General features: G+C 37.7%; 1 protein-coding gene across 2 annotated transcripts in view; it reads right to left on the bottom strand.

The window, feature by feature from the left end:
• Positions 1-365: 365 nt before the first annotated feature.
• The window catches only part of ARHGAP15 (Rho GTPase activating protein 15), a 466785-nt gene continuing 453618 nt past the window's right edge, over positions 366-13532 (bottom strand). For both annotated transcript variants that reach the window (XM_081935112.1, XM_081935113.1), the window contains one exon: positions 366-1126. In XM_081935112.1, coding sequence (XP_081791238.1) covers positions 949-1126 — 178 coding nt within the window. In that variant the 3' untranslated portion in view covers positions 366-948. The remainder of the gene's footprint in view (positions 1127-13532) is intronic.

Below are 13532 nucleotides of genomic sequence, written 5' to 3'. Positions count from 1 at the left end.
TGAACATCCAAAGCACCCATCTGAGGTAGGTCATTTTAATTGTTCCTCCAAACTTCGTGGAGTTTGCTTGTGGCATTTGAATGTCATCCAGCCCTCAGTCAGAAAAGAAGTGGTTTGACCATGTAAAGAACTAATTGCAATGTCCTTCATTTCCAGATCTTAGAATGACAACTGTGACATGAAGACCAGATCTAAATAATTACTTTATGAGTAGTCATCATCAAGTCAATCCATACTCGGCATGGAAGCAATACATTTCTGACTGAGGTTTATGTCGTCTAATACTTATAGTCAATATAATCAAGAAAATCCAAGAGCTCACAAAGGAACTCCCCTAAGCAGATTCCCTAGCTTGACCCTATAGCCCAACTTCAAAATGGACATTCACATTGTGTAGAGCACAACCATTACCACAGAATACAAAAGAATCATCACCAGTTTAGCTCCTTTGCCTTGGAATCAGGGCTGCAGAAGGATGTGAAATTTGGGGAAGACTATCCAAAGAGGACAGTATTCCCACTCTTGTTCAACCAAGTTTTGATAGTATGTGCCAGGTCCTCTTGCTCATCTACAAATAGTATTTTGTTACAAATGGGGCTGATATTTTTCAATGGCCTCTTGAGGTCAAGGCTTCCAACTATCTGGCCTGCCAGACCCAGGCGTACAAGTCAATTTTTGGCTATAAACAAAGACAAGCACAAAGGCAAAATATACTAGCAAATACCAAGTTGTTCAAAGAGTTAATTCTGAGTACATATAACCAAATGTTGACAATATATTTTTATTTCAATGTTTGGAAATGTAAAGACAAAGCCATCACTAAGTTTTCACAAAATGAGGCATCTGTCACTGGAAAGAAAAAAAATATTTTAAAAAGATGTTTACAGAAATGTAAAAATATTAGGCATCAAGACAGATGTGAACACATGCAGCAACATTCCCAGTCTGTCAGTCAGAGCTGAAGATCTTGGTGTATTCAGTTAGCATCAGCTCAATCAGTTGGTTTTGATACAGCATGTGGATTGCCATAGATCCTGTCTCTTTTTCAGGTCGAAGGAGAGTTGGTCCAAAAACAATTCCTAAACTCTGGGGTGACATAAGATTCATGTTCTCCTTGGCTGCTATCCTAGTGGTAAAAAGAAAAAAAAGTTAGAAAGAAGGAAAGAAAAGATAATCAAAACATGACCATAACTGCTATTTTTCCACTGATACTTTAATTACAGCCTGATTTTTTTTTTGCTTAAATGTTAAAGAGAATTAAACCAAAATAAGAAAGGAGGTGTTAATATTTTTGGATCCAAGATGACAGAACTAAGACAAAAATAATTTCTGCTTTGCAAGCATCAGAACCTTCCTATATATTCTTTGTTGTTGCTATTCCATCTTTATGTAAAGCTGATTATGTGTTTTGCAAAATCAGAATTTTTCTCCCCAAGGTTTCTTTCTCTTTCCTCTTAGTACTCTAGGAATTACACAAGATGTTTTGTGGGTTGTGATATGCTTTTTCAAAGAATTGCATTAATGGGTGCACCAGTCAAAGCTTAGCAAAAGAGCTTTCTAACCATAGCCTTTACCTATTGATGAGCCAGAGGTTGTGAATCTAGGACAAAGATGTCAGACATGCGCCATCATGTTGCTGTCACATGATGTGTCACAGAGCATGATCTTATGATAGAAGTTTCTCATATTTCAAGTTTGCCACATTCTCTAAACTCAGACACCTAATTTAATGTTGTTGTTGGGTGGTTTTTTGATCTAATATCAATAGGGAACATTATTGAAATCCGTTCTAATGCTTGTAACCTTGGTGTCTTTTACAAAAAAATAAATAAACTCCATATGGCACCAATCAGGATAATTAATACTTGCTTTATATATTACTTACTTTAAAAATAGCAACTTTATAATAAACAACATATTTTCCATAGATTATTTTGTGCAGAAGGGTAATAATAATGCTGATCTATTAATCAGAGTAGAGGTAGACAAACTCTTCCTATTTTGTGTATGTGTGTGTTTGTGTGATAGGAAGGCACACAGCATTTTATTCCACTTGCCTTGCATGCTTTTAATATGCAAATACCAAGGTGCAATTTTCCAGATGTTGCAGCCAACATCCTATCCTAGTGTCCTTTTTCATCAGCAATGGTTTTGTGGGTTGCTTTGGAATTCTATAAAGGATTTTTTTTTCAACTTAAGGATAAATACATTTGTCTCTACCAGTTCCCATTTTGTTGAAAATACAGAGCATAACTATAAGAGACAAGATCTGAATTGATTACCATCAATACCATCAATATTTCAAGATCCTCCATTGCCAAGTAAGTATGCTCTCTAATCATCAGTATTTTGAACTGTGCCAGGTGGAACAATGGCAATTGGCATAAAAAGGCAGTTACATTGTCCAAACAATCGTAAGCCACCTTGGGAAAGCTAAGGGAAATAATCAAAACCATTAAAAAGCAAAAGTTAGAATATTTCAGACATGTGATGCGATCCCCGGGAAAATACAGCATGCTTCACTTAATCCTCCAGGGTAAGACTGAAGGCAAACGAGGTCCAGCTAGAAGAAGAACATCGTGGCTTCAAAATCTAAAGGATGGGTTTGGACAAAATGCAACAGCACTTTTTCTTGCAGCTGTTGATAAAAATAGGATAGCCAACATGATCACCAACGTCCAATAACGGATATAAAACAACAAAAACAACAAGAAACAATCTTATTATAAACCTTATGACGAAAAGAAATAATGGGTTAAGTGGGGGGGGGGCGTACATCACACAATTTATCCTGCCATTTCAAACTCTTCAGCAGAAGTGTATCCCAAATTTAGATATATTTAAAACACATCTGTTGAGGGCAATATGACTTAAGGAACGAACCTAAGTAGCACTGATTTCAGTAGGACTAATCTACTTTTAACTTTACCTAGAAACAGTCCACTGAAAACTGGCAGACTTGTTTTTCAATGCCATTATATTTTTAAGAAGTGAAGCTCTTTTATTAGGCAAATGAATAATCACGGGAACAACTTTACCTTGGTCTAATCTCTTTTAGGTGACAAAATTATAAGACTTTTTAGAAATTAGCATTTAAGAAGAGAAACCCGAGATCCGCTCTCACAGAGAGGGACTCCTCCGGGTGCCGTCCACTAGGCATTGCCAGCGGGCGACGCCCAGGAGTAGGGCCTTCTCTGTGATGGGCCCGACCCTCTGGAATGACCTCCTCCCTGACATCAGAACAACCACCGATCTCCGCTCCTTCCGTAAAAAGCTTAAAACCCACCTGTTTAGTTTAGCTGGCCTGGCCTAATCCCAGTTTAGTCCCTCACTTCTGCACTTTTAAATTTTTAGGGGTTGGTCTTAAGTTGATTTTTAATTTTTACCATCCTGTACAGCTTCAAGGTTTAATTTGATTTTAAGTGTATTTATTCTTTGTATATGGTTTTTAATGCGGTGCCTGTACACCGCCCCGAGTCCCTTCGGGGAGAGGGGGCGGTCTATAAATCTAATAAAATTGAAATTGAATTGAATTGAAATGCCAATCTCTTTTTTCCCCAGGATAGTCCATCATCTTTTTCTATGTTCCACCGCCACCATGGTACATAATAGTAGCCAGCACCCTGTTTTTATTGAATATAGTTCCCAAGACGATTTGAGGATTTTCCCCTTAGGTTTCTCCCCTTCAAAGCATTTAACATTTCCTCAATATTAGATTTTTGCCCATTTTTTTTTGAGTGCAGAAATTAGGTTGGCTGTATCCATTTCTCACATTCAAAGTTTGTATATCTTAGAATTTGGCACAATTTAAATAGAAAATTGTCTAGCAGCATCACTATATTTTCAGAAACCTAAACTTATTCACTACAATTTAAATTTTAACTTTGACCTGATTCTAATATGTTTTTTTTTAATTAAAATGTGGAATCCTTTTTTTTGAGCAACAATTTATCCTTTGATCAAAGGTTTTTGTTTTTTTTTAAACTACTCCAGGCTCAGAAAAAGCTTCTCTAGATACTTCAAGGTGGAAATGAATGATTCCTTGAAAACATTACAAGAGCCAAGATGGCGCAGTAGTTAGAGTGCAGTACTGCAGGCTACTTCAGCTGACTGCTAGCTGCAATTTGGCAGTTCAAATCTCACCAGCTCAAGGTTCACTCAGCTTTCCATCCTTCCAAGGTGGGTAAAATGTGGACCCAGACTGTTGGGGACAATATGCTGACTCTGTAAACTGCTTAGAGAGGGCTGTAAAGCACTATGAAGCGGTATATAAGTCTAAGTGGTATTGCTATTACAGAATGTATAAACCAACACTATTGTTTTGAGAACATCATCCGCATGAGAGCCAGTTTGGTCTACTGGTTAAGGCACCGGGCTAGAAAATGGGAGAGTGTAAGTTCAAATCCTGTCTTAGCCATAAAAGTCAGCTGGGTAACCTTGGCCAGTCATTCTCTCACAGGGTTGTGGTTATGGAGAAAATACTGTGTTTTCCCGAAAATAAGACAGGGTCTTATTTTCTTTTGACCCCCAAAATAAGCACTTGGCCTTATTTTGGGGGAGGTCTTATTATTTTGGAGGTACAGGAGAAGGCGAGTGTGGTCATCTCATGGTTGCTGCTGTGTTGCAATATATTTGGGGAGGGCTTATTTTGGGGGGGGAGGACTTATTTTATGCACTCAAAAGCCCAATTGGGCTTATTATCTGGGGAGGTTTTATTGTTGGGGAAACGGTAGAGGGAGGAAGGTGTGTGACTATGTTAGCAAACCTTGAGTTATTTGAAAAGCTAATAAAGACATAATGCAAATTAAATAAATAAATTCAGACATGATCTCTTCAAAGCAAGGAGCTGCAGTTAGCATTCCTTGTCAGCAAACAATGACTTGCACTTTTCATATTAGAAAAGTTCTTGTAACAATTTTAATAAAATCACATCTAATACTCCATAAATAGCATGAATTTCCAGTAGTGAAACAGAATGGAAACAATGCGGTGTGATATGTGATGCCTTTTTCCTGCCATACAATTTTCTCCATATACTCGTTTTATATATAGGCTCACATCTCCTGCACCTTTCCTGCTTGTTCCAATTGTCCTCTATCCTCCCCACCTAACAGTCACAGTATATTAGTCTAGTTAATTTTAATGGTGGCCCTTTATGCCTCTCTCTGCAATATTGTGGAGAAGTGATGTGGGAGGAGAATGTACTAGAGCGTAACAAACTGTTGCTGCTGAAGGACAATTGAAGGGAAGGGACAATTGATTGAAGTATACCGGTTATTACCATTACTGCTGGATTAAGAATGCCTGTGAACTTGCACTGAGCTTGATTACTTTGGGCTGCTTGCATATATTATACTTCCTGGAGACTCATTGAATTAATTTTGTTAGAAGTCTCAGGAAAGCAAGCAATAGAAAAACCTACTCTTGACTCAAGTGTCTTCCTTCCTTCCTTCCTTCCTTCCTCCCTCCCTTCCTCCCTCCCTCCCTTCCTCCCTCTCTCCCTCCTTTCCCTCCCTCCCTCTTTCTTTCTTTCTTTCTTTCTTTCTCTTACCTTCCTTGCCTCCCTCCCTCCCTCCTCCCTCCCTCCCTCCCTCCCTTCCTCCCTCTCTCCCTCCTTTCCCTCTTTCTTTCTTTCTTTCTTTCTTTCTTTCTTTCTTTCTTTCTTTCTTTCTTTCTTTCTTTCTTTCTTTCTTTCTCTTACCTTCCTTGCCTCCCTCCCTCCCTCCCTCCCTCCTTCCTTCCTTCCTTCCTTCCTTCCTTCCTTCCTTCCTTCCTTCCTTCCTTCCTTCCTTCTCCACTAGAAAACTTACAATGTGAAGGCATTTATGGGAACAGGTAGCTATGTGGAAACATAGGTAGTAGCTTAGCAGCAATGGCAGCACACTACACAATCTTGCTTACTGGGTGGCTTTATCCAACACCTAAGAAGTTATTTGGCAGTGTCTTTTTGGTGTGTGTGTGTGTGTGTGTGTGTGTGTGTGATGATAATTAATTGTCTATTATATTGCATAATTTAGAATAAATTGTTCATATATCTTAGAATTACAAGTAGAAGTTATCTCACCTTACAATATTCTTACGATCAATCATTGTATAATCTGATTCAGTTTTAAAATCAGTATTTGTATGTGGAGAAAAAAAATATTTGCAAAAGTCACCCTCATTTCCACCTCATCCAAACAAGTATAAACAGAGCCGTAGTTAAATTTATATCCGTATGGCCATATATACAGGCATTCGATCTTGAGACAAATATGTCCCAGAAAATGAATCTATGTTTGAAATCTTGCCAACTCAATACCATGTTGAATGGAGAAAGTATGGACATTAGACAATCCTAATGAATTGGATCTCCTATCATTTCTAAAGTTACTGTTGATAGTTCAGGTTGCTGGTGGGAGTAAGGCTTTGTTTACTTCATTGGGAATAAACTTGATATTAATACTTTAACTGTGCCAAATGTACTGGAAAATAACCTGATAATATGCACTGCTCTACAAAAACAATATTAAATAAGCAAGTTAATGGAGGCAAAGGCCATTGAAGACCCAAAGAAACTTTAATAATAATCAAGGGCATTCAGAACTTAGAAAGAAAAGAATGCACAGGTATCTAATAATTAGTCTGGTTAATCATTCTCTTATCTACCTAACCTAAGATTTCTTAATATAACTAATCTTGCATTTATCACTATTTTCAAAATATTTTTTGCTCTCATTTGCTGGTAGCCTAAAGGGTAAAATGGATGATAAACCAAAATATTGGGAAATGTTATGCCAGGATTCTAAAATCTCAATGGATGCGATGATCTTATTTATTTGTTAATTTTTCATGATGCCCATCTCACTAACCAAAGCAACTCTTCTTGTGAAATGGTGGCCTATTAAAAGTATTTGATATGCATATTTGGTTAAGTGCGGAGACCTGCACAGGCCAGCATAGTGAACAGTGAATGCCCTGATTAATGTAGCCGCTGTGTCAATCATCTTTGTGATATCCAATATAGTGATATATATATATATATTTGTCTTGGATGTAGGATGCTGCTTGATGAATAGATCAATGCTGTTAATTACTGATTAATCTAGGAGTAAGGTAGACCAATCCCCACTGTCCAACACATATAAAGGTTGGCCATACAACTGGACTGCAAGGAGCATTAGTTTTAACATGTATTTAAATGCATGAGGGAGGTCAATCCTCCTTTGGCAGGTGAACAGAAGATCAGAAGAGAAAGTTAAGAAGGAATGTGTGACCTGCACAGTAAATCATTTGCAGATAAGAACTGTGACCTGCGCAGTAAATCTTCAGTGCAGCTAGCAAACCAATTAACACAGTGACAATCCAGATCACCTAGTTTGCAATGTAAAGATTTATCTAGAGCATAGGTATCAAACTCGCCACGTCACATTGCCATCATATGACATTTCACCATGTTTTCCCCCTTTGTGGAGCAGGGGTGGGTGTGGCCTGTGCGTGATGCAACCGTCCCGTGGCCTGCTAGTTTGACACCCCTGATCTAGAGATTGATGGAGACATATTCTTGAAATTATTTATCTTGGATGATAATGGTGAGGTTATAATTAGATAAAATTTTATTTATTACTTCAATAGTATGTGTCTATTCAATTACCGTATTTTCCGGAGTATAAGACGCACCAGAGTATAAGATGCACCAAGGTTTTGAAGAGGCAAATTTAAAAAAAAGTAGGAAGGTAGATAGATAGAGGGATAGAGAGGGAGAGAAAGAGAGAGAAATACAATAGGTAGGTAGGGAGAGAGAGAGAGTAGGTAGGTAGGTAAATAAAGGGATAGAGAAAGAGAGAGAGACAGAGAGATAGAGAAATACAGTAGGTAGGTAGGGAGAGAGAGTGAGTGTAGGTAGGTAGAGGGATAAAGAGAGAGAAATATAAAGAGAGAGCGAGAGAAATACAGTAGATAGGTAGGGAGAGAGAGAGAGAGTAAGTAGGTTGGTAGGTATATATATATATATATATATATATATATATATATAGATAGATAGATAGATAGATAGATAGATAGATAGATAGATAGATAGATAGATAGATAGATAGATAGATAGATAGATAGATATAGATAGATAGATAGATATAGATAGATAGATAGATGATAGATAGATAGATAGATAGATAGATATAGATATAGATATAGATATAGATATAGATATAGATAGATATAGATATAGATATAGATATAGATATAGATATAGATATAGATATAGATATAGATATAGATATAGATATAGATATAGATATAGATATAGATATAGATAGATATAGATATAGATATAGATATAGATATAGATATAGATATATAGAGAGAGAAATAGAGAGAGAGGGAAAGAAATACAGTACATAAATAGGGAGATAGATAGATAGATAGATAGATAGATAGATAGATAGATAGATAGATAGATAGATATAGATATAGATATAGATATAGATATAGATATAGATATAGATATAGATATAGATATAGATATAGATATAGATATAGATAGATATAGATATAGATATAGATATAGATATAGATATAGATATAGATATAGATAGATATAGATATAGATATAGATATAGATATAGATATAGATATAGATATAGATATATATAGAGAGAAATAGAGAGAGAGGGAAAGAAATACAGTACATAAATAGGGAGATAGATAGATAGATAGATAGATAGATAGATAGATAGATAGATAGATAGATAGATAGATAGATAAAGAGTAGGTAGATGTTTCCAGGTGCATTTATCCATGTGCTGGAGAAGGAAATCACTGACAACCTGCAGCACCTTAAGACTTTGTTTCTGCTGGCACAGCACTTGTTCAATGTAATTCTCATCAATCAGTTAAAGAGCTTTCCAAAAGGAAAAAAAAGTTTTTGCACTCTGCAGACCTCCCCCAAATGGTCTGTTTTTTGCAAAAATGGGCCCTTTTTTTTTTTTAAAAAAAAGCATGAATAGCCTGGGGGGGGGAGGCTTGCAGAGTGCTCCGGGGGTGGGGGTGGGGGGCAAAAAACAAGCAAAAAACGGCCCGTTTTTCGTGAAAATGGGCCCTTTTTTTTCAAAAAAAAATGCATGCCTAGCCTTATGGAGGCTTATAGAGTGCTGCGGGGGGTTGGGGAGGGGGCAAAAATGGCCTGTTGTTTTGCTCATTTCTGCCCTCCCCAGCCCCCAGGAGCTCTCTGAAAGTCTCCATAAGACTATGCACAGCCATTTTGATAAAGGAGCAGAGTTTCGGGAGGCAAAAAAATGCTGTATTCGATGTATAAGACACACCCAAATTTTCAGCCTCTTTTTTGAGGAAAAAAGGTCCATCTTATATTCCAAAAAATATACAGTAATTAACCGTATTATTAAACAGATGAAAAATGGCTGTTCCAAATAGCATCCAAAAGTAAATCAGAGTCCAAGGTAAAAGATTCCTCAAAGTTCCAATTTATTGAGAGAGCCATGTTGGCACATCTTGGAAAACCCGAATCTGAAATCTTCTAGGTTTTCCCACCCAGTTGAAAGTCCAAGATCCTGCCCCCACACCCACAAGTCCATCACATGGTCCAATCTTCCACTGCCACACTGGCAGTTTCCACCCATCCAGTTCTGGCCAGGTGTAAAGACAAAGGATGACCTTGGGTTTCTAGAAATAATTTTGTTATGGCTACATATCACCCAAATCTGTATAATCCTCCCTCCCATTTTCCCACTCTAGAATAATGCATACTAGAATAATAGAAAGTGTGGCAGGCCTAAAGTCCGAAAACAAAAGATGGCTTGCAGGCCTGACAACGACGGTGTCTATTGGCTAACTAAAGAATGTCTCTTCTGGGTCCATCTTTGGCTTTGCAGAGGGAATAATGGGATCTTTGGGGTGAATTCAAGTGTTCAGTAGAAGGGCTAGATTTCAACCATCCAGCTATGGAACCGTAGCATATGTGGCTACGTGTTTGTATTAGTAGAGAAAGCAATATTTTCCTTTCACCCTATGATCATCTCCTTTCCATGTAACAAGTCTCCTGTGGTTCACCAAGACTGAAGAACTGATTTGAAGGGAGGAAAGTAAAAAAATAGAATAGAGTAGAGTAGAGTAGAGTAGAGTAGAGTAGAGTAGAGTAGAGTAGAGTAGATAGTGTAGAGCAGAGTAGAGTAGAATAGAATAGAATAGAATAGAATAGAATAGAATAGAAAATAGAAAATAGAAAATAATAGAAAATAGAAAATAGACTAGACTAGGCTAGACTAATAGAGTTAGAAGGGACCTTGGAGGTCTTCTAGTCCAACCCCCTGCTTAGATAGGAAACCATACACCACTTCAGACAAATGGTTATCCAACATCTTCTTAAAAACTTCCATTCACAACTTCTGGAGGCAACTTCAAGTAAGTCAAGCGAAGTGTGTTTCAAATGCTTCTTCCTCCCAGTGTGCAAACACCATCTATTTTTTTCTTCCACTGTTTGATTTGTTATTCAGAATGAATAACATTTGTTGCCAGAAGCCCAGATCATTAACTGGTTTTACCTCCTTTGACCACAGTCATAAAGCTTATTTATTCTTGACTTTTGTCATTTTTCAACACAATGAATGGCGGAGCTTTCGCGGCACTGAAATCCCTGCCTCCCAGGAGGCAACTGATACTTCTCCCTGAATTCAGCCTTAAGTTTTCAAGTTTCCTTTCATTCTTTTAATTCCAGACTGCCTAAAGGCACATTTTCTCACAACATTAGAAATAAAAAGCACTTAGGTAACAATCTCGCTTTGAATCAAAAACGGCAAACCCAGAAGGCTTTATCATCAACGCAGCACATCCAAAAATGTCTTTGTAAAAATAAATCAAATTATATGAGTTAATTGATTCCAGGGAACATCAGCAACTGCAGGTGGAAAATGAATAACAGGATGTTTATTAATGAAAGGCTATTAATCAAAATTGACAATACCGATCCTTGTTTCTTTAATTTCAATGCTACCTGCAGTGGACATGGAGATATTTGCTTCCTTTTAAACTGCCAATTTCTAAGAAAAAAAGAAATATTCACTCTTGGGGCTTTAGATGAAAACAGAATGCTGTTTATTTAAACACTGAAAGACTATTCCAAATCCAGTCTGACTGGCTATATAGCAAAGATGCCAGGGGTAATTAATTAACATTTAATTTTAGGCCATGGAACAATAAAAGATGGTACTGGTGCTGTTCTGTGTCCTTTTCTTTCAGACTTCATTTCACAAGGGACAGGTGGATGGTGGTCATATCAAAGTCAGTAAATACCTATTGGGAAAATAGTTTGGGGATAAACACTAAAACTGATGTACACAAAGGGTATCTTTCCCCTTTTTATTGCCTTGTCAGCTGCTGAATGGGAAAGGACTGGGACTAGAGGAGAATGCTGTGTGTATGCTTTATTTATTTTATTTTATTTATTTATTTCATTAAGCATGTATTAGACAATATATACATGTATAAACATGATTTTGGATACATGACGTGGATATGAATAAAAAGAAACTTTAGGGATGGTAGGCACATTGATGCGCAACCTGAACAAGCTGAAATATCAGTCCATAACTTGCATTACTGATAAAGTAGAATATTTGTAGGTGAGGGTTGAAATGAGGGGTCCTTGGTGCTCTCTGAGCTTGATTGTTTTCTTGCTCAAGTAGGTAATATCATCAATGTACTGCTGATGTTACCTAGTTTGGGTAATGAAATTTGGATTCTGTTGGCACCTTGGTATCAAGTCTGGCTTTGAAATTATTGGTACAAACCAGTTCCTTGCATCTATTCTGATCTAAAGTAAACTGTAAAGTAAGAAACAGTAGAAATATGGCAATTCATCTTTGTAAATTATATTTTAAGGTATCATACACCAAACTGTTTGGGAATCATTAGATTTGTATGGTTCTAATCAACTCGTAAAGGGATGTGGTGGCTCAGTGGCTAAGACGCTGAGCTTGTCGATCAGAAAGGTCAGCAGTTTAGCAGTTCGAATCCCTAGTGCCCCGTAACGGGGTGAGCTCCCATTACTTGTCCCAGCTTCTGCCAACCTGGCAGCTCGAAAGTATGTAAAAATGCAAGTAGAAAAATAGGGACCACCTTTGGTGGGAAGGTAACAGTGTTCCGTGCATCTTTGGTGTTTAGTCATGCATAGCCATGGAGACGTCTTCAGACAGTGCTGGCTCTTCGGCTTATAAGGGAGATGAGCACCATCCCCTAGATTTGGGGATGACTAGCACATATGTGCGAGGGGAACCTTTACCTTTACCTTTAATCAACTCATGCCAATTTTCTATATAACCCTTCTGGTTTTTTTTCTCATAAATTAATTTATGTATTGTCTTTTTTGTAGTAGATTTTGGGAACTTAAAAGAGGCAGGTTCTTCTAACAAAGGGTAAAAGAAGCTTAACAGTTATATCTTGGCCTGAACCATTCTAGGTTGAACTAAGATCTGAATGAGGTCTCCTTGGATGTGAGAGGTTCATCCCTTCTCCCCATGGATGGGAAGGCTGTGGGAATTTAATTAGAATGTTAAATTCTACTAACCCATTGGTTCCCTTTACCTAGTGGGCAGAGGTGGGTTGCTCCCAGTTCGGTCTGGTTTAGCTGAACCGGTAGTGGTGACGGCAGGAGACTCCACCCACCCATCTGGACACTTATGGGCATGTGCAGATGTGGCGCGCGTGCATGTATGAGCAAACTGGTAGTAAAACTGATACAAACCCACCACTGCTAGTGGGTTAAGTAAAGTTTGTTGTACTCAGTGTATGGAATTAACAGGGAAGTAGCATTATTCAACCAAATTAGATACGTGTCCCTCCTATTAGGATATGTATCTTCTGGATCAATGTACATGCAGATTTGCGGAAGTTCTAGATTTAAGGTCAGTGGTAGGTGGTTAGTTATCTGTTCATTATTAACTGGAATGGATATATTAAGTTAAGCATATTATTGGAGTTAATGAAATAATATTGTACTTGCGCCCAATTCCAATTAGTGTATTTTGCAAGGAAATTACTCTCCATCAGATCATTTCAGAAGTTCAGGTTCAGGTGGTAAGTCTGTCAGGGTTTCAAGTAACACCCACAATGAAAGAAGACTCCGAGGTTACCGATTCCTCAAAGTTCCATTTTATTAGAGTTGTCATATTGGCACATCTGGGAAAACCCGAATCTGAGAGTTCTGGGTTTTTTCCACCCAAAAGAAAGTCAAAGACCCATCCCCTACACCCACAAGTCCATCACATGGCCCAATCATTTCAACGTCCCAACCGGAGACAACCCCCAAGTTACTCCCATCTAGGTGCAGACTGGGTGTTCTTGATTTCAATAGAAAAGAATGTTGTTATGACTAATCCTCCACCAGCTGCTTACAATCCCCCCTCCCATTTTCCCAGGCACTAAATGTGGCAGTCCTGAAGCTCCAATAAAAAAATATGGCTTCCAAGACTGACAAAGTCATTTGAAATAAACAGACAATAATCAGATTTTATTCCCCTCTTTAATTTCACAGTTCATTAAAG

The sequence above is a fragment of the Natrix helvetica genome (assembly GCF_964273705.1).
Source record: "Natrix helvetica genome assembly, chromosome: 1".
Lineage (NCBI taxonomy): Eukaryota > Metazoa > Chordata > Lepidosauria > Squamata > Natricidae > Natrix > Natrix helvetica.
The sequence above is the reverse complement of the archived record's forward strand: the minus strand, read 5'-3'. Positions and strand labels throughout refer to the sequence as shown.